This window comes from Carassius gibelio, chromosome A15 (assembly GCF_023724105.1).
Source record: "Carassius gibelio isolate Cgi1373 ecotype wild population from Czech Republic chromosome A15, carGib1.2-hapl.c, whole genome shotgun sequence".
Classification (NCBI taxonomy): Eukaryota; Metazoa; Chordata; class Actinopteri; order Cypriniformes; family Cyprinidae; genus Carassius; species Carassius gibelio.
The window spans coordinates 16,570,422-16,587,008 of NC_068385.1; the positions used below are offsets into that span (position 1 = coordinate 16,570,422).

The 16,587-nt window shown below is 41.6% G+C and overlaps 2 protein-coding genes across 2 annotated transcripts; one reads left to right on the forward strand and one right to left on the reverse strand.

Moving 5' to 3' along the window:
* Positions 1 to 1,967: 1,967 nt before the first annotated feature.
* Positions 1,968 to 3,217, reverse strand: LOC128029374 (odorant receptor 131-2-like). Its single transcript, XM_052617134.1, has one exon. The coding sequence runs from the start codon at positions 3,137 to 3,139 to the stop codon at positions 2,189 to 2,191; it is 951 nt and encodes a 316-aa protein (XP_052473094.1). The 5' UTR covers positions 3,140 to 3,217; the 3' UTR covers positions 1,968 to 2,188.
* Positions 3,218 to 14,782: 11,565 nt separating this feature from the next.
* Positions 14,783 to 15,789, forward strand: LOC128029375 (odorant receptor 131-2-like). Its single transcript, XM_052617135.1, has one exon. It carries the CDS (start codon positions 14,803 to 14,805, stop codon positions 15,751 to 15,753), a length of 951 nt encoding a protein of 316 aa, XP_052473095.1. The 5' UTR covers positions 14,783 to 14,802; the 3' UTR covers positions 15,754 to 15,789.
* The last annotated feature ends 798 nt before the right edge of the window (positions 15,790 to 16,587 follow it).

Genomic DNA, 16,587 nt, shown 5'->3' on the forward strand with positions numbered 1-16,587 from the left:
CCACCCAAGTGTCCTCCTTTGGTTCTCCAACAGTTAAGATGGAACCACTTAACAAATGTTCAGAATCCATATATACAGTCAGTGACCCTCGAGAAACATCACAGATGAATTTAGATTGATATTGTTCATTGAGTCCATAACAAAACAAATCGCACAGTCTGGGAGGTCAGAAGAATGTTCTATGTTCAGCAAGTCCTGGATGTGGTCCTGTAGGGATTGATTACCTTGACACAGGTGGATGATTCTAACTGCTGGATATATTGTATATTGTATAAGTCTTCTGTCATGAACTACATGGGGACATGAAGGTAAAGATTCAAATGCAATATTTATTGAAAAGATAATCCACAAATGAAGTCCAAATACAGCCAAAGGTCATCAGACCACTCAAATCAGACACAATCAGACCGTCCAAACCGAGACTGAGTTCACAGCTGAGGCTAAAAGTTTGAAGGCTTTATTGATTGGTTTATTGAATGTCTTTATGTTTGTGTATTTTGTGGCCATTATTTGTATGTATGTGTTCCCTTTAGGAGTTAATTGGTGCTAGTCACTAAAGTATAAAACCTAATGATGTATGTGTAGTAGTAGTTAGTGGGGTTCTAATGTTGAACACGTACTGCAGACCATAGACATCCGTAAGTTAGAGAAAGAGGCAAAGGTAATAACTTATCTCTTGTCACGTTTATGCTCTTTTTCTGGTTTAGATTTCCCTGTGTTTCTGTCTCCTGATTTAGTTTCTCAGTAGTTTCCATGGTTTTTGACTAAATTACTCCACACCTGTTCTGTTTCTCCCTGATGGCCCTCATCCACGCATGTGCACACATAGGCTGCATCCGAAAACTTTCTGACTTGCTGCATCGATGCCGTATGAGGCAATGACTTTGCAGGCAGCGTTTTTGCACAAAGGCACCTCATGAAACTGATTTCGAACATACTTCTGAGGCAGCGTAATGGTTTAATGGTCTACAACAAAATAGAACTAGGTTTTTTTTTCACAGTTGTGTGTTTGTGTTCTTAGAAGTTGGGTTCTTAGAGATTTGTGTCCAAAAAACAATTAGGGCTGTTTGGAAGTGAAGCATCAAGCTGGCATGAAAATGCCACAGGAAGCAACACGTTTTTATTCGTTCATGTTATTTTTGTAGTGCAATATTATTCTGCATTGATGTTGGCTATTATTATTATTATTATTATAACTGTAATATTTGTAAAAATCATCCATATACAGTATACGTAGTATAATACATTTTTAAGCTGCTGAAGGCAATTTCTGATCCTGAAATGGTGTGTTATCCATTTTATCAAAGTGTAAGATGTGTTTGCATTTACAGAACATTGTGAAGTGAGTATTGCTTTGTCATATAAACTGTATTTCACTGAATGTTGGAGAACCACATTGCTGCCCATATATTTAAATTATGGAATATGATCCAATTATTTTTCAAATACACTGTGAAAAAAATCACTGATATTATTATTATTATTATGTCCCTTACGAATTATCAAAGAGAAAATGTAAAAAAATGTGGTGTGTCTTGAGTTTCCCTCACTGTAACCTTTGTATGTTTGAATGGTAAATGTTATTATTACAGATCTATTACATTAGAAAGATATTTGGAGATTTGAGAAAGAAAAAATTTAAGATGCAAATGCTAGATCTGAACTATATATATATATATATATATATATATATATATATATATATATATATATATATATATATATATATATATATATATATATATATATTAATTTGCCTATATTATTATTATTTGATATACTGACTTTTAACAAAAATCACAGACATTTATTAGATGCTCTTTGTCCAGAATGAATAATAATAATTTGTTAATAAAGTATCTGCAATGACATATATGATTATAATAATAATAATACAAAATATAAAAAATGTAAATATTTACAAAATATTTAAAACTATAACATAAATCTTAATCAGTCATGTGGTATGGTAAATAAAAAGCTCTCTATATTCAAATATATTGCTGCTGGGCAGACAATTTCAAACTGTAGATCATCACTATTAGACCAAGAACTGCACTTTTGATATGTTACAAATTTTACTTGATAACATTTTGATAGAAACTTAGACAAGCAAAAAAAAAAAAAAAAGCACTTTTTAGCCTTAAAATCACATAGATTCCCATGTAAATGCTTTAACCGAAGATAATCATGTTTGTTTATCAATGTCAGAGATTACATTATTTTTGCATCTGATATAGTAAGCCATAGCTGCATAGAATTTCTCATCTCTAAAGCCGTAGACGAGAGGACTTACTGCTCTAGAAGTGATACTAAATGCAAGGAAATTTATAAATCGGACAGTCAAGTATGACTGAATATCATACTGCATTACTACAGCCTCAATGTAAGGACACATCACCTCCGCCATACATAAAAACAGCTGAAGTATATGGAGGGAAATGGTGCGCTGCCCTTTTGATGCTGATTTCTTGTCACCAGAGGCTGCACGTGCAGCAAGGTATATCATTACATAACAAAAAATTTCAATTATCAAGATCAACACGAGCCCCACAATATACAACAGACCCCTAGCAAACTGACGTATCCTTTCCAAAATCATAATCTCATAGTGGCAGTGCGTCAGATGACTCAGGTACTCATGAGAGGCAGTGCTAATGAGGATAAACATATCAACAAAGGGGTTTATGGAGCTCAGGATCCATATCATTATAATCACTATTAGGGCTCTTCTAGAGGTGGAGATTGCATGATGTCTCAGCGGCATGCAAATGGCCACATAACGCTCCATACACATGGCACCAATGGTTAATGGTGCACTTACTGCGACTGCTTCCATTATCATGCAGATGGGGATACAGAAATGCAGTGGTATTAAAACAAAGTTGTAAGATAAGAGCACCACAAAATCTGTCAGAAAAAGAAACATTAGGTCTACCAGGAGAGAATGACCAAACAATATGTAACGTGTTTCTGTTCTGAAAGTCTCTTTCTTAGAGAATATTAAGAGCATGAGGAAGATGAGGTAGACGAAGGGCCACACGAAGATCTGGGTCAGCAAAAGTGAAATGCTCCTCCGGACAGGGTCAGCTTGGATCAGTTGCATCTGCTCATAGCCACTGGCATTCGGACTGGCCATTGCTTGCACAGCTGAGAGAAAATTAGACAATAATACACAACATATTATGAAAAATAATTACTAATACTTACAATAAAAAAAAAAAAAAAAAAATATATATATATATATATATATATATATATATATATATATATATATATATATAAATTATCATTAAACTTCAAATACACATGCTGACATATTTTCAGTTTACAACAAAGAAAGACATGAAAACCAAGTTATTGTACATAACTTTGCTGTACCATATGCTGAAAGTACTGTATATTCTTAACACCTAGTCATATATTAAGGTGTAAATTTACCTGCATAAGCCAGATGATGAAGTGAACTGTGAACAAACATTTATATAGAGTTTGAAAGAGCAAAACTCTAATGGATGACACAATCTTAGTTAATGACATCTAGATCTAAATTTAGATTTGCTTGTGTGTTGGGGATATATGTCACGCACTGAGACACACTCATGTTTAAAACGTTTAAATTATGCAGTAAGGTGCAAAACATTAACCTGAACAACTAATATACTGTATGTAACACAGAAGTTTGGCCGTATCATACTGTACACATTCTCTGCTATTGAAACCAAATACAAATATCCAATGTATGTAAATCTGAAGTTAATATAATTCTTCTGCTATCATGGTTTCTATTTATAACCAGTGATATGTATTTATTAGGAGCTAGGAACTAAGGGAAAGCTATGAAATTTAGGGACACAAATAGAGAAAAGTCTGAAATTTGGAGTCTCTAAATCAAACCCTCAAGTGCCACTAAGTGTCCAAAGTTGAACTCGTGCTTATGAGCAAAATTCCTGTTTCCTCTGATTCCTTGGCTCATTCCAAGTCAACTGAATTTTTACTGTTCTTAGAATTTAGTTTCAGAATTCCTCCTAGACAGTTTTTCATGAACATCCAACTAAATCATCTGTTGACCATTTCTGACAAAAAGTTATAGAATTCAAGTTGATCAGACTAACCATTTTATTAACGTGCAAACGAATCATGAAGAGCATGGCTAAATGGATGTAAGGCTTTATCTTTGCAATGCTTTAGCATATTCAGGCCAAGCTTGGTGTGTTTTTACAGCCATGACCTGTATGTACATTATTAGTTTAAGCACAGCGCAATCTACAGGTAAATTAACATGAAAAATAGAAAGATTTACTTATAACATTTAAATGTTTGAACACTAATCACAAGATTTGTCTCTTTACATTTGCAATACTCTCTTTACATTTGCAATTTACATTTGGAATATGAGTCAAACAAATTTTCCTATGCAGGACTATTAAATGTATCTGCCATTCTGAATTTTGCCTTAAAACACTATATATATATATATATATATATATATATATATATATATATATATATATATATATATATATATATATATATATATATATATATACCTAGTCGTTGAAATTCACAATTCAGTGGAAACTAGTGCAAATATGATGGGGTGAATTCATGAGACACAACAAAGGCCTAAGATTTTCCAGAGTTCATCACATGCTGCATGACTATAACTTGAGGCTGCGAACATTAGCTTGCACTTGCAACACAAATATGAGTAAAAGGATTTTGTGAATAAATGTGTGTTTGTCTGACTGTAGTTTGTCAGACGGTACTTGATTATATGAACAATAGTGTCACTTTTTTTATTATTTGATTGATTGAGCTTGACACTTCCAGATGGAATTTAGTATTACCTGTAATTAATTATTTAAAAAATGCTCATTAGAAAAACAATGTAATGTCATGAGTATTGCTCTCTTTTGGCCAGCGTTTACTCAAAATATTTTCACTATAATGACACAAGGGCTTCTGGGGCCTAATCAGTGCACAAGCCATTCAAAACACACTGTTAGAAACTTTGGATTTGTGGTGAAATGTGATCAGTTTATTGTGATTGGATTACAAGCAACTTGATGCATATTTGCTGTCAACAACACATGTGAAGACTTCAGGGCCCTCAGTATATGCCCACAGACAACCCTGATGTGCCTGATGTCTTATTTTTTTTTATTTTGGGGAGGGGAATAGAGAAAATAAAAGATTATCAGTATGTGACAACAGGTCTGGTTAGCACTAATTGTCCATCAAATCGTTAGACATACATTAATATACTGTAGATAGATTTTTATGTATCATATTTTATGCATCAGGCTTTTGTCATTTATTGATCACAAATATATATATATATATATTTGTAGTAAGTTTGTGAGAGGAAAGGAGGAGGACAAAGGGGTCGGCTGGACTGCTGACGAATTTATTAACTAAAATTCAAACTTTATAAAGACCAATGGTGACTTTTACTCTGACATCAACACAGACACGATGGCACAGCACTTCCGGGTTACTCGTTCCGGTTCCGGTTCCGTTTCCGGTTCGGGTCAGCAGTCCGTCTCTCTCTCGACTGCTTCTGTCTCTCCTGGTGTTTTATACTCTCTCCGCACCAATTACTGAAACAAGAGACAGGTGTTGATTGTTCTTGCCCAAACCACTCATTTACCGCTTGTCTCCTGATTCTCTCTCCCACTGCAGACTTCGCTAAACCACGCCCCCCCTGCCACATAACCCCACCGCTCATCTCAGGCCGGGAAGCCATCCGGTCTGCAGCACCCCCATTTCTGGAGAGGAAGTCGGCCAACGCCATCTGAACACCCGGCCTGCGGCCTCTTCGAGAGCTTCCGGCTAATGTACAGCACCGGACATTCCTCCCCCTCTGTCTCCTGTGACAGGACTGCACCCAGCCCCCTGTCCGACGCGTCTGTCTGCAACAGAAAAGGGAGAGAAAAATCAGGAGAGTGTAACAACGGCCCGCCACACAGGGCAGCCTTGACCTGGGTAAAGGCCTGCTGACATAATAATCAGAATAATTAGGAATAAAACGTCTATAATATCCCGCCAGCCCCAAGAACTGCCTTACATCCTTTTTGGTCTTGGGACGTGGGCAGGTCGCAATAGCGGCTGTCTTGTCAATTTGGGGATGCACCTGTCCATGCCCCAAGTGGAAGCCCAGATACCTTACTTCCACACGCCCAATCGCACACTTCTTTGGGTTGGCCATGAGTCCCGCCCCCCTCAGCGATCTCAGGACAGCCCTCAGATGCTGCATATGCCGCTGCCAATCATTACTAAATATAATGATATCATCCAGGTAGGCAGCCGCATATGCAGCATGGGGCCGCAGAATCTTATCCATGAGGTGCTGAAAGGTGCCCCGAACTGTTGTAATCCAAACGGCGTTGTGAAAGCTGTCTTTTCTTTGGATAATGGAGACAAGGGGATCTGCCAATAAACCTTTGTTAAGTCCAATGTCGAATAAAAACGAGGCGTGCCTAGCTGATCAAGCAACTCGTCAACCCGTGGCATTGGATACACGTCAAATTCCGACACAGCATTCACCTTGCGGTAATCCACACAGAACCGGAATGAGCCGTCCGTTTTCAGAACTAAACCTATCGGGCTCGCCCAGTTTCTCTTGGATTCTTCTATTAACCCCATGTCAAGCATCGCGCCTAATTCAGCCTGAACTACCTTTTTCTTGTGCTCAGGTAAGCAATACGGCCGGCAGCGAACTACCACGCCTGGCTCGGTCTCGATATGGTGCTGAATCAGGTTAGTACGGCCCGGTAGGGGCGAGAAGATGTCGGCAAACTCTGCCTGTAATTTCGTTAAATCAGTGAGTTGGGACGGCGAGAGGTAATCTCCCCCTGGGGCCAGGGCGAGGGATTGTGGTTTGACATTCGCCTCTGGTCCGAGATCATCCTCCCCGCCAATCATCGTTGCCAACATCACTGATTCCGCCTCATTCCATTTTTTTAGGAGGTTGAGGTGATAGATCTGACGGGCCCCGTTCCTATCGGACCGTATTACCTCATAATCGAGATCTCCGACTTGTCGAGCGACCTCAAATGTTCCCTGCCACTTAGCCATTAATTTAGAGCTCAACGTTGGGAGTAATACAAGTACTTTCTCTCCCAGTGCATAATCTAGTTCCCCTGTTATACAGCTGGCTCTGGCGGTCCTGGGCTTGTAACAAATTCTCCATTGATAGCCGCCCCAACGTGTGGAGTTTTGTTCTCAAGTCCAGCACATACTGAATTTCGTTTTTACCTTGAGATGGCCCCTCCTCCCAGATTTCTCTCAGTACATCCAGCACCCCTCGGGGCTGGCGTCCATAGAGAACCTCAAAGGGGGAAAACCCCATGGAGGCTTGTGGGACCTCTTGCACAGCGAATAACAAGGGCCCTAGCCACCTATCCCAATTGTAGAGGAGGGACTCTGCATAGCAGCACCAGTCTAGTACGTTCGTGAGAGGAAAGGAAGAGGAAAAAGGGGTCGGCTGGACTGCTGACGAATTTATTAACTCAAATTCAAACTATAACTTTATTAACACCAATGGTGACATTTACTCTGACATCAACACAGACACGTTCGCACAACACTTCCTGGTTACTCGTTCCGGTTCCATTTACGGTTCGCATCAGCAGTCCATATCTCTCTCGACTGCTTCTGTCTCTCCTGGTGTTTTATACTCACTCCGCGCCAATTACTGAAACACGAGACAGGTGTTGATAGTTTTTGCCCAAACCACTCACTTACCTCTTGTCTCCTGATTCTTTCTCCTACTGCAGACTTTGCTAAACCACGCCCACACTGTGAAGAAGCACAGAACACGAGGATCAAGGTAAGTTCCCCGAAGGGTGGATTTTATTCAGGTGGTGTAGGGAAAAATAGCCAAAGTGAGGGGTTTGCGCTGGAATGCATTCTCCATTTCTGGGTTCCATGGTACCTTCTCTGGCTGCCCCTTCCTGGTCAGGTCTGTCAGGGGAGGAGAAGTTAGGAATAAAACAGCGGTAGTAACCAACCAACCCCAAGAAGGCCCATACCTGCATTTTGGTGGTGGGCACGGCCCACTTGGTAGCCGAGGTACTTGGCTTTGGTGAGGGTCAGGTGACACTTACAGGGGTTGGTTGTCAGCCCAGCCCAGCGGAGTTCCGACAGCACCTACCGCAGCCGCTCCAGGTGGTCCTCCCAAGTCTTGGAGTGTATGATCACATCATCTAGGTAGGCGGCGGCGTAGGCCTGGTGGGGCTGCAGGAGGATGTCCATAAGCCGCTGGTAGGTGGCGGGAGCCCCATGCAGGCCGAAGGGTAGGACCCGGTATTGCCAATGGCCACTAGGGGTCGAGAATGCCGTCTTCGGCTTGGCCTGATCCGTTAGGGGGACCTGCCAGTAGCCCTTGGTGAGGTCAAGAGTTGAGATATACCGGGCCCTTCCTAGGCAATCCAAGAGTTCGTCCACCCGCGGCATTGGGAAGTCGTCAAACTCAGAGACTTCGTTCAGGCAGGAGTCGTTGCAGAAGTTGAAGGTGCCGTCGGGCTTTGGAACCATGACGATGGAGCTGGACCAAGGGCTGCGTGATGGTTCGATGGTTCCTAACCTCAACATCTCCTGTACCTCTTCGTCAATGGCATGGCGCTGAGCCTCTGGAATATGATAGGGCCGCTGCCGGACAATCTCTGGGTGCTGTGCGGATATCGTGCTTGAGTACTTGGGTCCGCCCTGGCTGGGGAGAGAACACATCGGTGAACTGACTGACCAGGTGTTACAGCTCTGACTTTTGGGTGGCCGAGAGGTTGGGGTCCATGTCCACAGCCATGGGAGGTCGCTGGGTCCCGACCCAGCGGTTCAGAAGGCAGTGGGGACTAGGACCATGACGTGGTCTCCAGGCTGAAACTCCTGTGGCTGGGTCGCCCTGTTGTAATGTCATTGCTGGGCCTGCTGGGCTTTGGCAAGGTGCTCCCGGACGATGGGCATGACCCTGTCAATCCTCTCCCGCATCTCCCGGACGTGCTCGAAGGTGGAGCGGTGGATGGCCGGCTGCCGTTCCCATGCTTCTCTGGCGATGTCAAGCAGGCCGCGTGGCTGTCAGCCGAAAAGGAGCTCGATGGGGGTGAACCCGGTGGATGCCTGGGGTACCTCCCAGATGCCGAACAGGACATAGGGCAGCACCATCAGGTGTTGGGTGGGGTGCCTGTTGGAAGTCCTTCCCATCGGCAACCCTCACTTGGGCGCAGCAGTGTTTGTGGCCATCGTCCTCGTGCTGCTCTCGGGCAAAGGCCCCAGTCCCAGTTACCTGCTGGAAGAGGTCATAATAGAGGTTAGGGTTATGATGTGAAGACTCACCCTCTCTGGGGCTGTCCGAGGCCAGCAGCACGGGATGCCGTCGGGGCTTGGTGCCCTCCGGCGCACGTCGCTCCTGGACCACCCTCCAGGGAAAGGGAAGCGCTCGCTGCCGGAGAAGGCGGGGAAGGGCCTGTAGAAGGCAGTCCACTACAAGGCGCTCCGCTACCTGGTGTGTGGTGGGACCCCGGCCAGTAGCCAATGTTGGGAGAGGCATGAGAGGTTGGTCACTTGTGCAAGGGCGGGCCGCCGTGGGTTGTAATACCAGTCGTGAAATAGTTGGGCGGCACTAATGGGCGACAGTCCAACCCGCCCTAAGATTTCCTTCTTCAATTCTTCGCAAGAGCCGTTCTGCTCGGGGGTAAGAATGAAGTACCCCCATTGCCCTTCTCCCGTCAGCAACGGCGCCACGATCCACGCCCACTCGTCCCTGGGCCACGCCTCCAGGACAGCATTCGCCTCAAACATCTGAAGGAATGTCTCAACGTCATCATGCGCCGTCATTTTTGGGAGAGTTGGGTAGCCTGGGCTCGGGGGTCAGGTAGCGGAGTTCGCGGTCGCCATTCAGAGGGCGGTGAGCTCTCGTTCCGTTTCCCCTTGTCGGGAGGCCATGTGCTCCATAATCTTTTGCCGGCGAATGCTCACCTCGGTGAGGTGCTTTAACAGATCATCCATCATCCTGGTCGATAACTTCTTCACTGCAATGCCTGCATTCTCCACCAGTGTGATGGGGTGAAGAAGCACACGACACGAGGATCAAGGTAAGTCCCCCGAAGGGTGGATTTTATTCAGGTGGTGTAAGGAAAAATAGCCAACGTGAGGGGTTTCCAGTGCTCAGTGCTCAGCCTTCTCTTCCTCCTTCGATGCACAGTGCTGTGTGGGTCCGTGAGGTCCGTGTCCTTAGTGGGCTGGCGGTCACTTGCTGCTGTCTGGAGGGGAAACACAGAGAATTGTTAGTACATTTATTGTACAGGCTTTAAATTCGCGAATTGAAAGAACAACATTAGCAGCAGCAGTATGGTGTAACATTTATTTGAAACACATGCATTTGGTAACGTTAATTGCTACCTTAAATCTTTGCTCTTTCCTTTCATTCTTTTCATGGCTTTGGAAAACTTGTCTCGGATGTTTCTCTGCGTCACTTTTTGCATAGCTCCGGGTCGTCGACACCAAACTTCATTGCTATTTCTTTCTAGGAATAAACGCTTTCTCTGAATCTTTAAAGTCTCTCTGCGAGTGATTGTGCAGGTGTGGATATATCTGTGCACCTCAGCTATTCGACGCGCCAGTGTATTCCTTTTCCTAGTGACTAGGAGATATTGTTCTCTTCTTGCATGACCTCCGTTGAATGATAAACGAACCGGAATCAAGTCAACGATACCACTGTAGATGAAGTGACCCCAATTAAGCAAGCTGGAGGCGACAGCGGCAAGGAACCGAAACTCCATCTGTGACAGAATGGAGAAAAAAACATTGGGAGAAACCAGGCTCAGTTGGGGGGCCAGTGCTCCTCTGACCAGATGAAACCAGTAGTTCAATTCCAGGCGGCAGCAAAGTAAGATTGTGCAGAAGAATCATCTGTTTCCTGTGGTCTTGTCCTGGTGGTCCTCTGAGACAAGGTCTTTACAGGGGATCTGTATCTGGGGCTCTAGTTGTCCTGGTCTCCGCTGTCTTTCAGGGCAGTAAAGGTCCTTTCTAGGTGCTGATCCACCATCTGGTCTGGATACGTACTGAATCCGGGTGACTGCAGTGACCCTCTGTGACTTGTGATCGATATGATACATCTTCATTCACTGGTACGAACTGATGGCGGTCATGTAAGTACAATTTAAACCATGCTAATGCACTTCCATTAATGCCAACAAAGTGTTCAAGTCTATGCAAAATAATGTTGTGGTCAATTATGTCAAACGCAGCACTAAGATCCAATAAAACTAATAGATAAACCCACGATCAGATGATAAGAGCAGATCATTTGTAACTCTAAGGAGAGTAGTCTCAGTACTATGATACGGTCTAAATCCTGACTGGAAATCCTCACATATACCATTTTTCTCAAAGAAGGTGGAATTTCAGCCCACCGATTGCGTAACCGCCACGGACCAATCAAAACTCAAAGGTGTTTAGGAGCCGAAACAAACTCCCCCAGAAAGTTCGCTTTGGTCAGCTGTTTTTAAAGTGATAAAAATAATTAAAAACAAACTTCGTTTCAGCCTGATTTTGTTCAAAATGACATCGTATCAGTTTTTTTTTGTTTTAAGTATATTGGGGCCTTCATGGTGCTGCCTCAGCGTCTTACACCTTTACATGAACCTGGCCCTCCCCCTGTTCTGCCTTCGCTCCTCTCCCCTCCTAGATTGTGTAATATTTAGAGTACGTGGAAGTTGCTCCCTGGGCGGGGGGGGGGGGGGGGGGGGGGGTTATTACACACACTATACTGTATAACACTCACCCATATCCTCCTCAAATACTGTATAACACTCACCCATATCCTCCTCAAATCACCTTGTATTATTCAGCATTCTTCACTGTCCTGGTGTTAGCTGCTTTACCGAGCCATGCTGTGTTTCTGTTTGGCATAGTATTGTATGCATATATCACTCTCCTAGTGTTAGCACTTTATACGGAGCCAGTTTTCTGTTCTAGTGTCTAGTCCTTAGTTTCTTGTCATAGTTTTGTCTTGCCTGACTTCCTGTGTTTCCTGATTACTGCCTGTTTCTCTCGGGCTAAACCTTTGGCTTTCTGTTTTGGACTGTGTTGGCACCGTGCCTGGACTATTTCTTGTTTTATTGGCTTTCCCCTCGTGTTAAGCCCTCTAGATATTGTTGGCCGATTGTAAACCCACGCTTGCCCTGAACATTGGTGCTTTAACACTGTGTGGTATGACTCGGCTTGGGTATGGCTCAGTATGGTACAGCATGGCTTGATTTGGCTCAGTTCACATTTCCACTGTAGTTTAGTACTGCTGTAGAGTGGACGGGATTATTCACATTATTACAGTTGTGCCACTACTGCTGCGACTCGTGAAAAAAAAAAAAAAACATTCCGTGTCACCCCATCAAGCTCTCGCTGGATCCGCTCCTCTGCTTTCAACAAGAGGAACATCTATACTACCCCAACAAACAACGACAGCCATTTTTGGGTTTAAAAAAAAGGAGCACTTGTTCTAAAGAGTTGCGTTCGATCCTTTGCTTGTTGTGTTGATTTAAATCTAGCTGTTCTTTTGTGTTTGTGTCACAAGTTCAGTGACACATGTAGTGACGATTCTCTCCGGCCAATCCATGATCAACAGAGTTTACACGTCACGTTTTGGTAAGAGAACTAAAAAAAAAAAGAGGTGGTACTAAAAATTTACCAGGTACTGGTAATATTGAGAGATATTGAGTATCACAAAGTCCAGCAATTATAATCACATAACCTTTCTTTCTTTAAATTTTCACAAAACTATTTTGGTGTCTTGGGTGCTGCACTTTTTGTGGACCTATGTTTATTAAACAGACCAGACAGACCAGTTCAGTGTGTGGTGGAGGAACGACTCAGGAGTCTAATCAGAGTGCAAAATCATTAAATAAACATTTGCTTTGAAGCTTGGATCGGTGCGAAGGGATCAGACCACTTGGCCACCTGGCTCTTGCCAGGTGGGTTGCATCATTGCCAAACAATTAGGAAACACAAATTATACCTAAATGCAATGTTATGGTTTACCACTGATGGCCTTCTTAACAACCTCTAAAGCACTTAATTAGTCACATAGGATTTGACCGGGAAGATTTTGTAAACTATTTTCTTTGATGCTCGTCCGATCCTTAGAGATTTTACCAGTGTTAGAATGGAAGGCCTATACATATACATATACATATACATATACATATACATATACATATACATATACATATACATATACATATACATATGTGGGCTGTATAATTGGCAAAACAATTAGGAAACCCAAATTAATTACACTGATATACAAAATTGTGGTTTACCACTGATGGCCTTCTTAACAACCTCTAAGGCATGTAATAAGTCACAAAAGGTATTTGGTCAATGATTTTCTGTGATGCACGTCTAATCCTGAGATTTTACCAGTGTAAGAATGGAAGAATATGTAAACCAATAAAAAAGAAAGATAAATTAATTAAAATAACAATAAAATAAAATAATAATAAAGGTCTATTATTATTTTTAAAGTTTAAAAACATGGCAGTTGACTTACATTTACAACATAAATGTAAAAATGATGTAATATCCAAGTTAATTTAACAAAGTTTAATATTTTGCAGCCAATTAAATAGTTGGAGAGCAGCAGCAGTTCTTGTTGTTGACCTAAATCATGCAGACAGGGATATGCATACTTTCACAACCAGAACCCCCCACACCCCAAAAAATGCTCCAGATCTTCCTTATCATAAAACTTGTTGTTTGCTTTTTGCTGCTCAATGTTTCCCTCTTCCCTCCATAGTTAAGTTCAGTGCACTCCATAAAACAAGCAACTGCTAACTACGTATCACTTTTCCCTTACGAGTGACACATGTGACATTACAGATCAAGTTCTCAATGTTCTTTCGTCTCTGAGGACAGCTTCTTCTACTGCACTGCAGAACAAACAAAATGGTAAAATAAGGCAGAACACCACAGTTCGAGGTCAAAAAATGATAGCTCTGTTAATGACTAGCCATAAGAAACATTCAAACATTCTGAATGTGCTTCAACAGTGAATATTTGACAACTTATATATTAGATTAGTTAAAAAAATAAAAATACTTTACAGCAAAATGTCTTTATTAAATGTAAATTTAACAATTTATTGATATATAACTTATAACTTATTTAATAAATGGAAAAATAAAAAAGTTTTAAGCAATTGATTATTTTTTTAACACAGTTTTGCTATAGGGTCTTGTTAACCAGATGAAGAAAATATGTCTACATAAAAAACTTGGATACAATATATAGATAAAACATTTTTTTAAGTATATACATGTGATTGTTATCCACAATATAGCAAAAGCACATTGCCTGTTGATTCACAAACAATCCTTCCAGTCACTGCCAACTCGATTTGTTTTGTTTGGATTGTTTGGTTGTTAATTGCTATAATGATGCTTTGCGTTCATAGCGTGAAATTAATCCATCCTTTGGGAAAATAAATCCCATTCCTTTATCATGAAGCAAATCTTCAGCAGTATAAAAGTGGGCTGCCCGTCTCTAATTATCTTTTAATTTCTCTTCCAACAGAGGCAGTGTGGTGAGTGAACAATTGTGAAGTTCATTTCGTGAATGCAGATCAGATTAGATGCAGAATCTCCTATTAATAATCCAGTGAACATTACATTAGATGTTTGAGATAACTCCTGCTATTCTACATTGTTCTCATTTACTCCATTCCAGACTAAGTTGATTTGATTTTGCAACTTAACTCCCTTTCAGCCTTTGTAACATCCGCAGCTCTGCAGAGTGCCTGAAACCATGCAGAATCTGACAGACCTCACAGGCAACACGACGTCCGGCGTTAACCTCTCTGTCATTGTGAAGGTGTGTGTGGTGATTCCGTTCTTCATTGCCTTCCTGTTCTTCATCCTCCTGACGCTGTGCACCTTTGCATCTCACAGGCAGTTCTTTGACAGCTCCCGTTATATCCTCTTCACCTACATGCTGATCAACGACACCCTGCAGCTCTTCTCCTCCGTATCTCTTTTCTTGCTTGCGATGGGTGGTGTGCAATTTGCGGTCATCTTCTGTGCTCCACTGATTTTTGTGTCCACTGCTACCTTCCTAAACACCCCACTCATCCTTTCCACTATGTCATTGGAGCGCTACGTGGCTATTTTCTATCCTCTTCACCGTCCTGCAATCTGGAGAGCTGAGAGGATTTGGATCATCATTGTAAGCATGTGGATCATCAGTTGCATCCTGCCCACCGTTGACTTTGTCTTGATGCGGCTCAAGCCCAATGTAGACATCCATTCAACACCTGTGCTCTGTAAACCCACTGTGCTCAATGCTTCTCCCATTCAGGCTCTGTTCAAAGTGAGCCTCAATGGGATCTTCTTTGCAGTGGTCGCTGTGGTTATCCTCTTCACATATATTCGGATCCTGCTGGAGACCCGGCGGATGCGGCAGGACCGGGTGTCAGTGAGGAAGGCTCTGCACACAGTGCTGCTTCACGGGTTCCAGCTGCTCCTCAGCGTGATGGCCTTCTCCCAGCCTGTCGCAGAACTCTTACTTTTCCAGCGTGTAAACTTGTCTCAAGCAGATATATCTTTTATCTATTATTTCTGCTTCATTCTGCTTCCCCGCTTTCTGAGCCCGCTCATTTATGGACTTCGAGATGAGAGCCTCAGAAGCTATATGAAGAAAGCCATGCCTTGTTTTGGTGCACGGATTGACCCACATAAAGAAGTCAAAATCATTAAATAACAGTGCAAGAACAATGGGTTTTGTGAGAGTGACAGATCAAGCATTTAAAATCAATGTAAATTCTGTAATGTCTATCTATCTATCTATCTATCTATCTATCTATCTATCTGGATTGAAAATATATTTAAAAAAAATGTAAAGCTAAATAATAATATGATAATAATATACCCATGCTTGAGTGTAAAAAATAATTACATTATTGTAAGATCTTAATATCATTCAGGAATTCATCCTTTAACTTATGTGCATTATTTGCTATGAAGTTGACAAATCTTTGAGAATGAAAATATATTACATTTTGTGAATATATCATTCAGGACAACATTGTAAGAAAGTTCATCTCGGATGAAGCATAATAACAAATGAAGCATAATAATAATAATAATAATAATAAGTATTATTATTATTATTATTATTTATCTCTGAATTTCCAGCAGCCATTACTTCAGTCTTCAGTGTTGCATGATCCATCAGAAATCATTATAATATGCTGATTTGGTGCTCAAAAAACATTTCTTATCAATGTTGTAAACAGTTGCTTAATACGCTTAATATCTTTTGTGTAAACCAGGATATATGCTCTATGATTCTTTGATGAATATACAGTTCAAAAGCATAAAAACCGAAATCTTTTGTAACTTTATAAATGTCTTTAATATGACTTTTGTCCCTTTTACTTTCGATTTCATGCATACTTGCAGAATAAAAGTATTAATTTCTTAAAAACGTAAAGAACTTACTTACCCTAAACTTGTGTATAACATACTTGTGCTAAAGGTATATTTGTGAAAATGTGAGCACAGTCCATATGGAGGTTGTTATCAAGTAAAACCA

What these genes read in the sequence shown, in the direction of transcription:
- LOC128029374 (XM_052617134.1), bottom strand. Translation starts at nt 3,139, where the DNA reads ATGGCCAGTCCGAATGCCAGTGGCTATGAGCAGATGCAACTGATCCAA.
- LOC128029375 (XM_052617135.1), top strand. Translation starts at nt 14,803, where the DNA reads ATGCAGAATCTGACAGACCTCACAGGCAACACGACGTCCGGCGTTAAC.